At 37.2% G+C, this 16,633-nt stretch overlaps 1 protein-coding gene across 1 annotated transcript in view; it reads right to left on the bottom strand.

Annotated features, from left to right (window-relative positions):
* The window catches only part of ANKMY1 (ankyrin repeat and MYND domain containing 1), a 1,970,922-nt gene that overhangs the window by 1,059,073 nt on the left and 895,216 nt on the right, over positions 1-16,633 (bottom strand). Inside the window, exon 11 of the mRNA XM_044070101.1 lies at positions 3,240-3,347. Coding sequence (XP_043926036.1) covers positions 3,240-3,347 — 108 coding nt within the window. The remainder of the gene's footprint in view (positions 1-3,239; positions 3,348-16,633) is intronic.

Genomic DNA, 16,633 nt, shown 5'->3' with positions numbered 1-16,633 from the left:
GGTAGTAGGAGAGAGGATTTATGGTACAAAAGGAATAGAGGTGAAAGAAATATTAATTGTAATGAAAGAAGTAGTAGAGATGTTACTGAAATAAAATAATTTAGTAAGCTAATGTGTTTGATAAAGTGAGGCATGAAGCAATGTGGTAGATTTTAGTGGCATGTGGTGTAGGAAAAAAGTTAATGTAATAAAAAAGTTATGAATATTTATGGGTATAAGTTATGATAAATGGATGGATAGGGGGAAAAAAACAAGTGTCATGAGAGGAGAGCTCCTCAGACCTACAGAGCTCCTCAATGACCCTATTTAAGTGCAACTTAGATGACTGGATGGGAGACTGTAAATTTACCCTGGGGGGTGTCAGTTATGTCCCTCTTGGATAAGGGCAGTTGGTGCTGATCATAGACTCCCACTGCAAATATAGACCATACAACTTGGTCAATAAGAGAACAAGAGTATAACATGGCTAGGCTTATAAAGGGCCTAGGGCCAACAGCCTAGTGACCTCCTATGAACCTATGAGTAAAACAGGGATGCCCAATGAGTATGTGCTTATTTGTATGATTAATGAATGCAGTGGTACAGATGTGCATGTATGAAATGAAGGAGGCAAGATGTCAGATGGAAGGAAATATTATATTACCAATATGTAGGGCATATGCATATTATTTAGTTCTAATAAAAATGAAGGGAAGAAAAAAACAAGGGATTGATAAGTCAGCGACAAGGGTCAAAAGCTATTAAAGTTGATCTTCTGTTAAACAAAATGACATTTGGTATAGAAGAATAATAAGTTAATAAAGAGAGATACTGAAACAAATAAAAAAAATGTTAGCTTCATAGAAAAGTTTTTGCTTATCATTCAAGAAGAAATATATGTTGAATACTTATGCATTAGGAAAAATTGCATATTTGGGGGAAATATATATATATATATATATATATATATATATATATACACACACACATATATATATACATATATATATATATATAGATATATAGATATATATATATATATATATATATATATAGATATGTTTCCACTAAAATAGAAAAAAAAAAGAGTTATTAGAGTTTCATTGAAAGGACTGTGAAGCAAGTAAACGAATATGCTGATGTGCAGCACCTGGTGGATACAACTTGTAGAACAAAAGAGTTTGCTCATAACATCAAGTGCTGGCAACCTTTAACTTACCAAATGTGTCACAGATCATTGCTTAATAATGGATGGCTGAACCTGGTGATGAGTGATAATTTATAATAGAAAACAAGAAGATGTTTTGAATTAAAAAAAATCCAGTGATGCATTTAACATCTATGCATTTATTCCAGTTAATGAGAAAAGTAAAAGAAAGACAAAAAGAAATGAGAGGTAAGATGCTATATGAAAAAATATAAAATGTATGGGAAGAAAAAAACATGGTAAATAAAAAGAAAACTGGACAGGATGGAAGAAAATAATATGACAAAAATGAAATTATGGAAGTTTAAAGTAACTGAGGATGATGGGAAAATAAATGAAATGTATAATATAATTTTATACGCATTTTTTTGAGTGTGTTTACCTATGGAAGGAATTAAAAGAAAATGAAAGATGAGCAATAATAGAAAGGAGAAAAAGGTTTGGAATTTTTGTGGAGCATCTTATTAGACAAGTTACTAGTGAAAAAGAATATGAAATGTAAGATGATGGAGGAAAGAAAATGTGTTGAGTGTAGTGAAGCTAAAACAAAACTTTTTTTTTTGATTGCATAAAAAATAAAGAACTTTGGGAACAGTTTAAAAAGGAATATAGATGGGAAGTTTTTTAAATGTATAAATAGGAACATGGTATTGTATGGGAAGTATTATAAAGTAAAGAAATGTGATATGGATAAATGGAATAAAGTACTGTTTGTGACAATATGGGTGCTGTGGAAAAATATGTCAGATTTTGTTATATAACAAGAAAATGGAAAAGGGATGATGTATTATATGAAATAAGAAGATGATTATAGAAGAAAGGATAGGGACTAGAGGGTAAATATAAAAAATAATGAAACAGTTACTATTGTTTAGTTATCTATTTTTGTGTTGATAACTTGTAAATAATTTTAAGTATGAATATAAAAAAATGAGTGTGTAAATAAGACATTTAATGTTTTTTTTTAATTCATGATAGAAAATTAATGTAAATGTTAATAAAGCACCCCGGCTCTTCGATAAATGCCATGAGAACTTATACAGCCACCTTAGCTTATGTAGCCTAAAAGTGAAGTTTGATATAGTTATTTATTCCATCTTCTGTTTACTGAGTGCAGAATCTTTACATGTAATCATATGATAAAGAAAAATTATCTAAGCCACAGAAGTTGTTTTAAGCTGATTTGATTCCATATGCCTTTTATAGCATAAAATTCCACACTACAAAATTCTAACGTTTTGAATAGTTATCCTTAGTTCCCTCAGTGGTATATTAGAGGAAGAGAGGTTAATGTTACTGTCCTAAAATATGGTCAAACCCCTACTACTTAGTGCCCTTTCAAAAATGTATTTCATTCATAATTCTTCACTAACAGCTACTTGAGTCAGACTAAGCAGGAAACCTGCTATCATGTTCTTTCCCTAGCTGCTAGCTGACCAACATTGACAATTATAATTTAAAAATATTAGGGGACTGCATACGTTAAAACTCAATATGGACACCTCACCCAATCAAGATGTACAAAAAAATAATAAACCTCTCACAAGGTGGGAAAAACTGACAATATTTTTGTTATATATTCCCTTACATCACAGTGCCATGGTTTAACATACTGTGTGGATTTTTTGAAGTGCTCATAAGGTATTATTTCACATGAATTTAAAACAAAAGGCAAAACATGAATTATTTGAAGTAGGCTACATTGACAAAAGTCTTTAAAGGCAGATATAAAAAACACTTAATAATCACAATATATAGAAATGTGTGAGAGCTATGCTTCTCAAGCTAATGTCATCTCTGAAAGTGATGTTTCTAAGACACATAGGACTATGCATAACTTTTAAACACAATTAACATCTTTCTTTCTATTTTTTTAACAGCATTTTCATCAGTTTGTTATAGTTATCTATATCATTCAATTACAATTTTGAAAATATTCACCTGCAGTAAATATATAGCATAACTAACTCCTCAAAATATTTTCTTCACTTTTATGTCTGTATTCTGTAACATATACAATGAAATAACAACAAAAAACACAGACTTGGCTTACCAGGTCATTTCCACTGGCTATTGCTAATGACAGAGGTGAGTGTCCACTCCAGAGTACATTGGGATTTGCGTTATGTGCTAACAAAAGGCGAATTATGTCTCTTGCATTCTGTGAATAAAAATATAAATACATTTGATGTATCTACACTTGAGTACAGCTGGATTTATGGACATTCCATGCACAAAAATTTTATAAAAAAATTTAATTCAAAACCTTGGCTGTGTCTGTAAATGGTTTATTGTGATCACTGTACTACCCAGTAAACACACATACATAAAATAAATAAGTAAAATAAATAAACTCACTGGAGAATGAAATTCCAAAAGTGGACACAGAACTATGAATGTGTTATGGATATTTCCTTCAGGATCAGCCACATGCCATCAGTTAGATTAATAAATCAAATTTAAAGGATGGGAATTACTGGTTAACATACCATGGACAAATCCCAACATTTTTAAAATGCATTCTTTGTACCTCTTTATCAGTTTCCCTCTATGCATTGTGGGGCCAAAGTGTGGTAGCATGGAAATTACTATAAAATCTTATCTGAAGGGCACTATAACCTAGCAGTATTGCATGGCCCTGGTACTGACCTGAGGTGTCACCATTATGCTAGGAGCAGAAAATTATAGTGAGGAATTATAAAAGTAACAATCCTACCTTAGAAGCATTATTTTTTTGTGGAAGTATATCTTTTAGATCGGTGCAAGCATAGAAATCATCATCTTCTTTCAACTGGCCCAAGAACTATTTGTTACTATTCCTAACAGTACAGACAATGGACTCTTACTTGTTGTACATAGACAAATTACCCAAACAGATTTTCGGTCAAAAAATTATAATAATTTTATTTGATTAATTTTGGAATTGTAGGTTTTGGACTAAAATCCCTGCATCACACTGTAATTTATTCTGACATCAGAGCACCTTGGGAGTAACTGACATGACTTTCATTGAGTTATTACAAAAGCTATGTACTTACCATAATCTTAATAATCCATTTTCATCCTGTTCTACAACAGGATTGGTATGCCATAGCCAGCAGTCACTAGGCAGCCTTAAAACTCTTCCAGTCTTAAAAAGTCTCCCCCAAGAATCCATAGTGTTATATTCATGCCATTTACTCACAATCAATCTCCATGGGATCATTTTTGCATGGATGGGACATGGTAGGAGGATATGTAGAAGTGAACGGGCATAGACTGTGAAGATCTAATGTTGTAGTTAGTCTATAACTTTTATGTCTTACATGATCCAGTTCATTCACTTCAACATTAGGACAGAGCCTCCAGCCTCTCCTCTTGGCTGGTATCATGACAGAATACCATGGTATGGTAGCCCTGAAAGTCATCCTGGACCATAAGATCACATCCAGTATGTATTGCCATAAGAAAGTGTGCAGAGAAGTCTATATCTGTACAGATGTTATCAATAAAAGAGTTTCTAAAAATGACTGACATGGCCCCTATGTTCCTTGCACATAAGCTTTAGGCATGTTTGGTAGGGTTTTTCTGTATTCTGTATATGAAAAACAAATAGTCTGAAAGCCACAAGGACAAGTAAACTTTGGAACATTTTTTACCGGATTTACCTTGACCAATGAGACAAAAAACTTATTTCTGATACATTTTTGGCTCTATTTGCCCTTGCTATCTGTTTATCAGCCTTTCCTGGAAAAATCATTCATTCATTCCCCATCACTGCATTAATGCAGCAAGGGTTATGCAGGCGTGGCAATCACACAGACCACCATTAGGGTTGGGTTGAGCTTTTTGCTTTATGCCTTAGTCCCCACATGCAGACAGTAATGTGCAAGGGGAAGGGGTATGTACTTACCCATGGAGGTCATCCCCTCACTTCAACAAGGGAAATTCCTTCAAGCAGGGCTGCACCTGCCCATAAAGCAAGGGTGATATGTCTCCAGTGTCCGCCAGGGATATCTCATCTCTTTGCCTGCCCCTGAGTGCACATAGCCTAATCCCCCACGAGAGGTAAGTGGGACACGTCCCTTTACTCCTCCTCCTCCCTGCCCCATTCTTCTACTGCAGAGCCACTAATCAAACATCGGTTGCCTGGGATACAGTCAAGACTCCATCCTTCTGTGCCATGGAGCCAGGTACTCCTTTTTAATATCTTTAGTTCTGTTGAGAGAAAATCTTAATTGATACTGTAAATACAGTGTAACACATACTTCCTTCTGTTGAAGTACTTAAAGAAGAACATTATAAGATTAATAAACTGCTTAATTCTCCAGGATGAAGCTGAGGACCCATGGAGGTGCAGGTCGTCTACCAGGTTGCCTCAGTAGAAAGGAATGGCAGTCGTTACATACTTTAAGGCAGCCAGAGGGGAAGGATGAAGACCTTACTTAAAGTTTAAAATGGCAGCAAAATATAACTTGACTGTAAAATAGCTACAATGCTGATCAAAAATGTGGGCCAAATGCTGTAGAACTGCATGGGTCAGGACCCAGAAAGGATTGATTGCCTGGCTAGTAGTCCACAAAGAACATTTTGTATTTTTCTGTAAATATTTCTAGTGGAGTGCTTCAGATTTGTGCCATGCTAAGAGGGTAAGCAGGGTCCCTGGGCATCAGTGGAGCTTCAGAAACCATGTAGTTAGTCTGAGCAACTGAAGGTCTAGGTGAAGCTTGCCAGACCAGATAAATGTGATAGGTGACCTTTGTGTGGTTTGAGAAGAGGAGGTTTCTGTAGAAAATGAAGCCACAGTAGAGGAACCCATGCTTGACTGGGCAAGTATCAGATTATGAGAATGACCCTAGCCTTGTACATACTGGAGAAATGTCATCAAAAGGAGAAATGGGGAAAGTGTAAAAAAGACCTAGAGGCTACCACTACACCAGCGTCCAGGGAAGGCTGTTCCTTTGTGGGAGGGGTTAAGGAGACGCAGCTGCTGTACTTGGTACAAGATGTTTCAGCCAGGCTTACCCTAGCAAGGAAACATAGTATTCACCACTGTCTGCCTGAGAGACCACTTGCAGCAGCATAACAACTGCTGTGCTTGTGGACTTGAGATATGGTTTACTGGGAATGTGTGTTGCTATCAGAAAGTGATGGGATGATATAACTCATTCCCATTCCCATAGACTCGAGTCCCATCAGCCTAAGGGAAAGGAATGGGGTTCTCCCATTTATTGATGTATCAAACCACTGTCATGCTGTCAAAGTGGAAGGCAAATGAACCCTGAGAGAAGTCCTGTAGATCCTGCAATGTTAAAAGCACTGCCTCATCACTAAGACAATGATGATCAGAGAGTTCTCCACTTGTGGCCAAGTCCCTTGACCATCTGCCTTAAGCACTACCACCCATTCTTAGGACAGAAGCAGCCATGGTGACTGTTACACTTAAAGCGGGAGGAGTAATGGGACTGCTATAAGAGAAAATGTCAGGGAGAAGCCACCACAGAAGATGCTAATGTCATTCCCATGAAAATCAGACTGGATAAGACATTGGATATACATACTGACACCACTGGAACCTGTGTACCCTCTGAAGGATCTTCATGAGGTATCTGGCAAAGGAAACCAAGAAAACTGTCACTACCATAAGACCCAGAGGCTTGAGACAAGGTGTAGCTGTTAATATGGGAGAAGACAGGAAATGATGAATACTGGTTTGAATATTGAAAATTATGTCTAGTGGAATCCTGGCTATACAGGTCTTTTTGTTCAGGTGGCAACCAATAAATATATGTGCTTGAAATGACTCCATCTCTGAATTGGCAGCACTTGATGATATTTCTAAGGGATGGAACAGCTGCACAGATAATCCCTTACTATTACCAGGTCCCTGCAGTTGGTTCCTGGAAGAGAGACTGCAACACCTCAGTTCTGCAGACAACCTGTACCTCTGGGGCAGTATTCATTCTGGGAAGTTCCATGGCAGTGATGGTTTCTATCTGAACATTACTGGAATGGGAATAGTTGGCTTTTCTTAAACCACAAGTATTACCAGAAAGGTAATATAGCACGGTCTTGGAGGGCCAAAGATGGTCTTGTCCAGCAGATAAGGCCTAAAAGAAGGGGTTGATCAGTATGGTGAAAATGGAAGTAAGAAAATGATTTTGGACTTATTTGAAGGGATATTTTAGAACTACACGGTTACGGCTCTTATACATAATACAAGCAGAAAGCTACAATTCAATGTGGAAAGGGATAATGATAAGCAGAGGGGTAATTCAAGAAATAAGGAAAGAATGGGATTTTGGACACAGATCCTTAAGGAGAATAACAGTCACACAGAATATTATATTCATAAAGTAGTAGACGGTATACTAAGACCTACACACCAACACAGGAATGGATCAAGGAGGTTCTGCCAATAAGGATGACTGCAACTAGGGGCACAGCATATAGACAAGAGGGGGCTGGAATTTGCTAGAGGAATCTGGCAAAGGAACCACGGTATTGGGAACAATTAGAGAAGAATTGGTAAGAGAATGGGAGGAGGCCAATAAGACACATGGATTGCAAGTTAGTGATTGCCTTCTCCATCAGGGATTGATATCAAAGTATAGACAAAGAGAAAGGGATAGGAGAATTCCAAATTAAAGACCTGGACTGTTTGAGTTTTCAAATGAATCTAGAACAGAAGCTGCTGTTTAAAAAAAGGATAATAAGTAAGGCATATAAAATATTGCATGATAACTATAGGTATCAATCAGAAGACTTCAGAAAAGATTGGGAGGAGATTAGATATGCAATTCATAATGAAACAATAGGGGAAAACATGTATGGCTCCCAAATATGTATCAAAGTCTAGAAGATTTAGGATTTTTGCCTGGAAGTGTTTGCATAGATACTTTTGCATCCAAGCAGACTCCAAAGAAATTTTCCATAGGTAGATGGTAAACGTTAGGGGGGTGATGGAGAAGAAAGAGGTAACTGGGAACATATGTTTTGGGAGTGTAATGAGATGGCAGACTTTAAAATTTCCATACAGAGGATTCTGTCAGGAATACTGGGCAAGCAAGTGAATGCAACTAAGGAAATTATTTTTTTTTAGCTGGGATACAGGATCTGAATTGCCTAGACATAGTAATGCCTTGTTAAGTTTAAGTCATGTGGATGGCAAAAAAGTAAGTACTAGAATCAAAATCTAAACCAAACATACTTGAAGTAGTGAATACAGTAAAAGAGAACAGGAAATGACATCTTTGGAAAGGGGTAGGAGTAAATTACGTAGAAAAAAAATGGAAACTGTGGGAACAATGCATGCAGAAAAGGTTTTGAAGGAGGAATGATGTTTATCAGAAGGCAGGAATTGAATAATTTATGCGATGCAATGATTATACAATATATAAAAATATATGTGATGTATAAAGTTTGTAAATGTGAACTTGTTAATATGGTTTGATTATTTTCATATAAATGTAAGTCTGCCTGGGTCACAAGTGATAATTCAATAAAAGTGATTAAAAAAAGAGAATGATCTTGTACTTGTGTTGCTTAGCTATCTCAGTGAACCACAGAATCATATAAAATGGGTGAATGCGTACAAGAGTCTTAGGGACATTTCTGGTTGAGTACCTGTGACATTTCCCTGGAGGGGGGATCGTTGTTCTTGGCAATGATTGAGAATGCAAAAAATATTACAGCAACGTTCCAGTCTCAAAAATGAACAACTTCTGTGTTACTGATGGACTGAGGGACCACTTTAGAAGTATCAGGAAGCAATGATTGAGCCTGCCCAAAAGACTACGAGTTCATTAGATAAATATAACCCATTAACAAACAATCACTTCCTGTTGACAAGAAACAAGAGTTGAAGGATCCTTTTCATAGATAAATGGGCCTTGCATTGAAAAGTATCCAGACTAAAGTCAATGAACATGACAAGGTGTGATAGTTCAGGATGAGACTTTGCAATGTTCACCATAATTATTAAGGACTGGAAGAATGTGACAAGGAATTCCTGAGAAGCAGTCAGCCTCCTCATGGAGGAAGCAGCCAGTCATCCAGGTATAGAAATAATAACCTGTAACCTTTGGTTTGCTGCAGCAACAGACATCACTTGGTGATCATGCTGGGGCTACAGTGAGACCAAGTACAGGAGTCCTGAAACAGTAATGGCTGGCTCCTACCTAGAAGTGAAGATGCCTCTTGGATGTATTGTCAATCTTTATTCAGAGGTAGTTGTCTTGGTAGTCCAAACAGCACATCAAATCTCCTTCTGGCAAATCTGGAAACATGGACTACATCACAACCATTTGAAAGGTTTCTTTTGGAATGAATTGGTTTAGCTGCTCAAGTCAAGAATGAGCCTGAGACCCTTTATTTAACAGTATGCTAAAAAAAACCTTGAGTAAAAGCCTAACACCTTTTGGTCTGGTGGAACATCCTGGGTAGCTTTACTTTCTTAATATCTCAAGAATTCTATTTTTTGATTTTTTTTTTTTTTTTTATGAACAAGTGGGTTTTTGGAGGGGTGTGAAATGGGATTGCATATATCCTAAAAATTACTGTCATTACCTATTTGTCTTTTGTGATGGTCATGATGAGCTTCCATACAAGCAGAATGCGGGACACAATGCCCCTGAGACAGTTGGGCAAGACCTCAGGAGCTGGACTGCTGCCCCCAAAGGAGGAAAACAGATCCTCAACTCCTGCCAATTATTTTTGCCTCTGGGTGGCTAAACTTCTGCAAATTACCAAGAAACCCTTTGTTCCTCCCAGATCTCTGACTCTACAATTATTGATCATGCCTAAACCATAGTTGCTATGGACTCCATTGCATGTTTGCAAATGGAAATTTGACAGAAACAGCAGTTAAGATCTTACTTTCCTTCTCTGGGAAAGTATGCCAGATGGACCAAAAATATTAACTCCATCAAGGAGCAAGCTTAAGAAAGTTGCTTTGATATCCCTGGTATGCTCATTTAACTGCAGGGATGATGTTGTAGGTCTGTTGGTTCCCACAACTCTAGCCAAACACCCAGCAGAGTTATAAGCCAGTCTCATACTATGATTTAGGAAAGAGGATATAGTTCCATCTGTGACTGTAATTTTTGTTTCAACTTTCTGATGGAAATTGGTCTGGAATCTGCTTCAACTTGTCAGACAGATTCCTTTGGAATCTTACATTTTGTACATGCAGTTTATAGCTCTGTGAATCTGTCTACAACCCTTGTCTCCTTTTCAGGGGGTGGACAGCTAAGCTCTGGTGTATACGAGTCTTTTTAAGAGCAGCCTTCACCATGACAGATTCAGTCTTCAGTGTCTCCAACGAAAAATTCCAATCCATGGGAGGCTGCTGGACTCTTCCCAGTCTCCTTGGAGAATGAACCATAACATCAGGGTTGGCCTATGCATTAGAGGTATCCAACTTGACCATTTTATTAAAAAGTGCGATCACCCAGCAGGATGGCTTGGGGGAGGGGATTCTGAAAAGCCACCTGCAGAGTGTTCTACAGACAGGTCACCAGGTTAGTAGGCAATTACCCTCTCTGGCTTCTTCATTTCTACAATGACCCCAAACTTACTTCATCCACAGTTGAGTACATGTATTTATTCTCACGTGTTTCCTTCCTACCTTCAGAGGTGTCTAGTTTGAGAAAGATGAGGAAACTTGGAGACAATCTTCATTCGGTCTCAGAACTGTCTGTCCTGCAAACTGAGAAGTAGGACTAGTAAAGGCTCAAATTAGTGCCATGGACTGACCTAATGCCAAAGTCAGCTACAAGATGAGTGCTAAGGGAGGCACATGCAGCAAAGAACACATTGATGGCACTGGCTCCCGCAAGACCAAAGGGATCGAAGATAATGTCAGTGGTACAAACTACTAAAAAGTGACTTGCCCAACTTCAGCAAAGGAACCAAAGTCACTGGTACTGAGCTCAGTGACAAATGGCTGACCCTTGATGCTGAGACTGAGAAGTCTGCTAATGCTGCTGGCACTGTCGCCACTGGTAACTGTAATGGTTACGGTTTGGTAAATGAGATTACAGTCAATGCCAAAAGGTAGTCTACTGTCAATATTAGCACCCCACTGGTCGATTCTGGTCCCTTTGGGGATGGACATTGGTTTCAAATAATCTGGTGAAGGAAAAGTGGGATGACCTTGCAGAAAAGGAATGGCTGAAAACATCCCACTATCTATCCTGAAACTTGACAGAAAAAGATGAGGCACCAAGATTTTTTAAGCTACTCCAAAGGCATCCACAAGCTTCTCACAGTCTATCTTTATAACAAAAAGTAACAGACTACATTATTGTGCAGCAAAACTAATACGTATAAACTAGTAAAGGAAAACAAAGAGGCAAATAAATTACCACCATAGAAGCAACAACTAGAAACACTTGTGAAACAGTTTCAGGAAAGAAGTATCATTATTGGAAGGCTCCAGAAAAGGAAATCAATCAAAAAGATCAGGATTTGAGATACACTATCTCTAACTATAACTAAAAACTCTCCACACAGGCTGAAAAATGTAGAAGATACACTGAGAAATATAAACAAAGGATAGAAAAACAAAAACAAACAGTTTAGGGATGACCCAAAGAAAATTTACAGGGTGTTAGGAAAGAAAACAGCAATAATTGAGATACCATCAAGAACAGAGGAAATGAATGCATCCTGGAAAACTATCTATGAGGACCCAGTTGAGCACAATAAGGAGGCCGAGCAGATAAAGGAAGTAAAAGAACAATTAAGAGACTCTGCTACAGAAAATATGGATTAGAATGAAGTAACTCTTACTGAGACACAGTTAAGAAAGGCTCCCAAATAGAAAATGCCAGGTGTAGATGCTGTACCTAGCTTTTGGTTACAGGTATTGTCATCTTTGCACTTAGCCTCAAGTAAAAAATATTTATATGTACACCCCGAAATGACACTGGACTGGCTAATAAAGGGGAAAATCGTATTCATACTTAAAAGTGAATCTGTAGAACACCCTAAACATTATTGACCAATAACCTGTCTCCCAACAACATATAACTTACATATGGGAACTGATGCAGACAAAGTAACCATGGCCATAGAACAGAAGGGGAATAAAAAAAAATCATATGGAACAAAGGATCATCTTTTGTTAAATAAAGCCATAATGGAGATCTGCAAAAATGAGGAATCTCAGTATGGCATAGATAGATTTCAAAAAGACATTTCATAGTATTCCTCACTCCTGGATAATAGAATGATTACACAAGTACAAGATCCATCACACAGTCAAATTGTATTGCAGTTACTATGAAGAAATGACAAACCACTTTGCAGATGATCCACAAAAAAGGACAAACTGCTATCCAAGGTTTGAAAATTCAGCATGGAATATTTAAGGGTGATTCTTTATCACCATTATTATTATGTCTTCCTCTCAAGCCATTAAGATGTTTACTCAACAGCCTAGGTCATGGATTCAGTCTGACTCCAAGAAAATTGCCAAGTCAAAGGATATCTCGTCTACTTTTTGTGGATGACCTAAAATTGTATAGTTCAGATAGACAGACACCTGAATGAGCAACTACAAGTTGTTAAAGCCTTATCAGATGACATAGGAATGTCATTTGGTCTTGACAAATGTGCAAAAGCAACATATGAAACAGGAAAATTGAAGACATGAGAAAATATAAAACTTCGAGAGGAATGTGATATAATAGACTTGGAACAAGAAGGTGTGTACCAATATCTTGGAATAGATGAAGGGGTAGCAATACAGCATGAAAAAAAATCTGTAAGGAATATTCTAGAAGACTGCTTTGTCATCTAGGAATAAAACTCAAGCTATAAACAAACTTGCACTTCTAGTTTTAATTAACAGCTTTGGAGTAATTGACTGACCATAAAAAGAGCTGGATAAGCTTGACAGGAAAACAAGAAAATTGCTCCATGCTCAAATGATATATCAAAATCAGCATTTGCCAAGATCATCTATCCCTCAGTTTGAAGGAGGCATGAGCCTGCTTGAAATCAACAATACATACAGGCCACTGCATATGTATTTATTAAAATTACCAAATCTAAACATATCAAAAGTTCTAAAACATGAGCTTAGTAAGTCTAGGATGATCTCTTTGTTTATGTTAGCAGAAGCTTTTAGGAAGAAAGCAGGCATGGAAATCAAACCAGATGTGGATAAAAACTAGGTGGCAACAGAAAGTGCAAAAAATCAAAAGAAAGAATACAAAGAACAGGGTCAGGAAAAAAGAAAAGAAAAGATAAATGGAAAGATCACAATTACAGCAAGAAGTATAGAGATCTGCTGGAAGAGCTAGAGGTGAATTTAACCCAAAAGATAAAAGGTTAATATTGGCAGCCCAAGATACTGGATTACACACTAGATGGTTCATAAAATCTATAAGAAAGACAGGAGATACTGACAAATATAGGTTTTGCTGTACAGAACTAGAAACAGTTACACAGCTTGTTGCAGGATGCGATATACTCACAGCTGAAGGTTTGTATACTGAAAGATATAACAATGCAGCAAGGCTGTTAGACTGGCGACTTTGTAAATATTACAACACAGAGGCAGCTAAGAAAAACTGGAAACATGATCTGTAAAGGACTGTTGAAAATTATGAAGGGACCATCCCATGCCAGCAACTAAGAAAGCAGAAGCAAACAGACCAGATACTGTAGTTCAAGAGAAAAAGAGAAACAGCTTTGATTATTGCAACTGCTATACTCAGTGACTACAGTGTCTTATGAAATAAAAGACATAAATTTGTCAAATATCAGGATTTCAAAGAGAAACTAGAACACTTGGAATAAAGATACATAGATAGTTTTGGTTGCAGTACGAGCAACTGGACTAATAAAAAAAAATCTTCAGATATATCTAAAAATGCTACCAATAAAAGTAACCTCTTATGAACTACAAAGAGGCAATTCTGGGTACATTGCGGATGCTGAGAAGGGTACTCATATCAAATGTCAAAGACTGAAGCAAAACTGATTTTAAGAAATTTAATTATGCCTTGACTTAGGGATGAGGTCCATTCCTATCAAGATATACAAAAATGTAAGAATTTGGGGAAATTAAACATAGAGTAGTTGGGTATTTGACACACAAAGTGATGTATCTTGTCATCCCTGCAACAACATGTTCTCTGAAAATGTAAGACATCTTTAAGGTCTGGGCACAAACTAACTGCAAATTACAACAAAGTGAATGATAATGGCCCATTAAGAACACAGTGATGATGTAAATCAGCAGGTTTCCTTGCTTCAGGACTACATATTAGGTGGCACCCCACTGGTGGTTCCATCCAGAATACACAATCCCCACTCTGCTGTTCGTTTCCAGAGGACAATATGGGCCAGCTATTTTCTTCAAAAAATGGCAGAAACACAATGTAAGAATGTGATTGCATTTCTACTGATGTTTAAGCAGCTGAGTGAAAGACAGATACAGCCAACAAATGAGTGGGTAAGTCTAGTAGCCATGTTCTACACTAAAAACCTCAGAAAGCCTACTGCTAATCTTACTGGCAGCTATGAAATTTAAAGGCTGACATTTTTGCTACCTCTTGAGATGGATGCCATAGTTATAGCAGTGTTTTCATGCATTTAATTTCTCAAATAAGAAATGCACAATTTTTCAGTTACGTAATCTGTTAGACAAGGTAAGAGGTGGTTACAGCCCAGGGTAAGCTCAGCCAATTATATAGAAGAATAGATGGTAATAATAATAAAAAAAATTGCTGAAAATACCCAATGTTGTCTAAAATTCAGCAAACCATGCTTACTCCAGTTCTGTAGAGGAGATGGTAATTCTGTTTGAAAGTTACTTCAACCAGATGAACTGGCCTCAACTAAAATGACTGCCATACAGAGTCAGGACTATTTTTCCAAGGGAAAGGAGTTTTATAAAATATGACTAAATTAGCAGTTGATAACATGGATGTGGAACAAGTACTGCCTGGTAGGTACAAACAAGATATCTGTCTCACAAGAGTTATAAGTTCTGGGGGGGGGGGGGGGGGGCATTTGTATGGAAACTTTTCTCTACAAGGGAAGCCCATCAAGTGTAGTCTAAATAGAACTGACTACCACTATGTTCAAACTATATAACATAAGATGAAAAGAACTACAAATCAGTTTTCTTCTATGGCTGAACTTAATGTTATACAAACAAGTGCGACTCAACTGTCACAGCAGAAACTTAAAATCTCATTAAAATGAAGGACGGTCCATTTGAAATGCTGAGTCCTGGAATATACACAGACTGAATGACTGAAAATTGAGATTTACATATACTAAGTGCAAGATTGCCATTTGTCAGAATATTTACTTTTTTCCAAAGTATGGCAATCTTGGCATTGGCATATACAAGGCCCAAGGTCTGTGGGGGGCAAGCCCCCTCCACATCAGGTGGTGCAGGGGTGGCTTCCCTTTCCTGCAAAAAAAATAGTTTAAAGGAGAAGACTGATGCCTTATATTATTTCTACACCTGTAGTTTCAATCTTTTTTTTTTTTCAGCATTTCGGGATGCTGTACTATAAGTCATGACATGTCAATATGGAGCCTGCTATCATTATGGTAACTCAGTGCTTCAGTGGGCATATTGGTAAAAATCTTTTCAGTTATAGCTCTTGGGTCACCTGAGTGCTGACAGATATATGTATGAATAAGTACTACCTGACTTACTACAGATACCCAAAAGAGGCACATGGTAATCTTTAGGCACATGAAGTTCACTAAATTGTGTTTATATTCATTTGGCTATACTCAGTTTGCAGATCCATTGAGTTAGAATGTGTTTTTTCATTGCAATCCTAAACACATGTAGTGTTTTCTTGGGCTACCTATTAAAATGTCAGCACTTGAAATGTTGAGTGCTTACAAGCCGAAAAAAAGACCGAAATCCCAGGAGAAGAGTGAATCTCAAAGATCACTCTTCTCCATTAAACTTCTTTTTGCATATATACCAACTCTGAGATCACCATACCTCAGAGAAAAGGGAATATTCTAAGAAATGGACATCTTGGAGTTAGTACATGTAAGTCATTTTTTCAACCATTAAGTCTCCATGTTACAGGACTTTCTCTAGTGAGTCCTGGCATTATAGGCTGAACAGCTACAACAGGCAATCGAAGGGCTGGAACAAGACTTTTTTAAATTAAAACGCTTACAAGCACAACGCCATCATTTTGAAACTTGTCTAGCAAGGAAAATTGTTCCTTGTGGACTACGAGTGTTTAATATGCCAGCGCAGGGGTCACAATATCCTGAATTACTTGTACACTGGCAAAAAATCAACTTAGAGGTAAGCGCAAGTTATATGAGACTGTTAATTGATTTCTTTCAACCTGAAGAGGAGAGGCTGAAAGAGCGTTTACAAGACAAACAGAAAGACATTTTTAGTAAATATTCTGAGAATGTTGCTAATCCTTTAATTGAAAGCATGTTGAACAGTGTAGCTGTATA

This window comes from Protopterus annectens, chromosome 4.part1 (assembly GCF_019279795.1).
Source record: "Protopterus annectens isolate FY-2018-M chromosome 4.part1, PAN1.0, whole genome shotgun sequence".
NCBI lineage: Eukaryota > Metazoa > Chordata > Ceratodontiformes > Protopteridae > Protopterus > Protopterus annectens.
This window is presented reverse-complemented; position numbering and strand designations above follow the sequence as displayed.